The sequence below is a fragment of the Choloepus didactylus genome, chromosome 8, assembly GCF_015220235.1.
Source record: "Choloepus didactylus isolate mChoDid1 chromosome 8, mChoDid1.pri, whole genome shotgun sequence".
Lineage (NCBI taxonomy): Eukaryota > Metazoa > Chordata > Mammalia > Pilosa > Megalonychidae > Choloepus > Choloepus didactylus.
Genome location: NC_051314.1, coordinates 79,955,041 through 79,956,985, shown reverse-complemented (window position 1 = coordinate 79,956,985; position 1,945 = coordinate 79,955,041). Strand labels below are relative to the sequence as shown.

At 40.1% G+C, this 1,945-nt stretch overlaps 1 protein-coding gene across 1 annotated transcript; it reads right to left on the bottom strand.

Moving 5' to 3' along the window:
- Positions 1-408: 408 nt before the first annotated feature.
- LOC119542759 (olfactory receptor 10C1-like) lies at positions 409-1,357 on the bottom strand. Its single transcript, XM_037847423.1, is given in 2 exon segments — positions 409-712; positions 714-1,357. Coding segments are annotated over 2 exon segments (948 nt in total).
- Between the last annotated feature and the right edge of the window lie 588 nt (positions 1,358-1,945).

Sequence of the window (1,945 nt, the reverse complement as noted above, 5' to 3'; positions counted from 1 at the left end):
CAGCCTATCTTTGACTCTAATAATATGTTAATTATCTCTTCTATTCACATTTAACTTCCTAAAGAAGAACGTTTCATTTTCCTTTTCAAGGTGGGGTGAAACATAATGACATTCATCATATTACCTTTGGGGAAGGAAAAAGTCAATGGTAGCTGACACACAGGAGGTGCTCAGACAATATTGTTGAACAAATGAATGTTTAAACAACCTCATGACCATACTGAATAGATTTCCTTGCTGAAATACATTGAAAAATGTAGGACAAATCAAAATGCTTTCTAGTTCTATGTTATAAAAAATTTTAGTGGTAATATTTATTGGTAGCAGAATCATAAATCCTCATGTAATTTCTCTGTACAGTAGTGAAAGTTTCAGGCCCAATGACCTAGTCATCAAGAAGTAGGCCATTCATCTAAGGTTCCTTTGTGTTACCCTTTGAAAGGCTTCCTTCACTTCCTTGTTCCTCAGGGTATAGATCAGAGGGTTCAGAGCAGGCGTGACCACTGTGTACATGAGTGCGGTTGCTTTGTCTGTTTCTGGAGTGTGGGCAGCCTTAGGTTGGAGATAAGTGAACAAGGCAGTGCCATAGAAGAGAGAAACAACCAGGATATGAGATGAACAAGTGGAGAAAGCTTTGTGTCTGCCAGCTGCAGAGTGGATCCTCAAGATGGCCACAAGAATGCACACATAGGAGCACAGAATGAGCAAACAGACTCATAATGAAGATGAAAGAGAGAAAAAACATCACAACCTCATTTTGGGAGGTATCCACACAAGCCAGTTTTACTACAGGCATGATGTCACAGAAAAAGTGCTGAATCTTTCCTGTTCCACAGAAGGGCAGAGTGAAGATCCATGTGGTCTGGGCTGACTCCACCATCACCCCGGTGGTCCAAGATGCTATGGCCAATTTCAAACACACATGGGGGCCCATAAGGAGAGCGTAATGCAGTGGGTGACAAATAGCTACAAAGTGATCATAAGCCATGGCCACCAGCAGGCAGCATTCTGTCAGTCCCAAGATGGTAAATATGCACATCTGGGCTGCACAGCCTCCCATGCTAATGGTCTTGTTCTCCACCAGCAGGTGCACCAGCATCTGAGGCACCACACTGGTGTTGTAGCACATCTCCAGAAAGGAGAGGTTCACCAGGAAGAAATACATGGGAGTGTTCAGGGAAGGGGTGACCCTAATCAGGCAGATGATGATGAGGTTTCCTCCCAGAGTAAACAAGTAGATGGCTAAGAACACAATGAAGAGCACAGGTTGTAACTGGGCTAGAGTAGAAAAAGCCACAAATGTGAATTTGGTACAGAAGGACTGGTTTCTAATCATCCTGGACTCAGAGTCAGACATCTGTGGAGACAACCAAGAGGATGAATATAAAGGAATCCAGTCACCTATCACAGGTTTTCAGTCACCTATCACAGGAATCAAGTCAACTATCACAGGTTTCTATCAAACTTCTGCAAAAGGAGCTTTCATATGATCAGTTTTCCAAGCTGAGAATTAATGTACCTGAATTCCTTTTATTAAATATTTCTAAAATAACTGTCCAATTAAAATGGAGGCAATATTCCTTCCTGTTTTTAAATTTGGATATCATGCTTTTCTCACTGAGATTTGGAGGAAAGAACTGCTTTCAATTACATATTCTGATCTTTTAGTGTTTATTCTAATTATATACACATGTTGCACAAGTAATATATGCAGGCATCTAATTGTTAGAAGTCACATAATACCTAAATATAAAGCATAAAATAGAAAGGCACTATGATCTGCTCTCTCATATTCCCATTCTTAACAGGTTGGAAGGAGAAATGTTTCCAGTCATTTCTCTCTATATATTTATGTACACATTTTTACATTTTGATGATTTGAACAGAATAAAATCAAGGCATAGGTGGCTAAAATCTGTGGAAACCAAAATCAACAAAGTCTCCT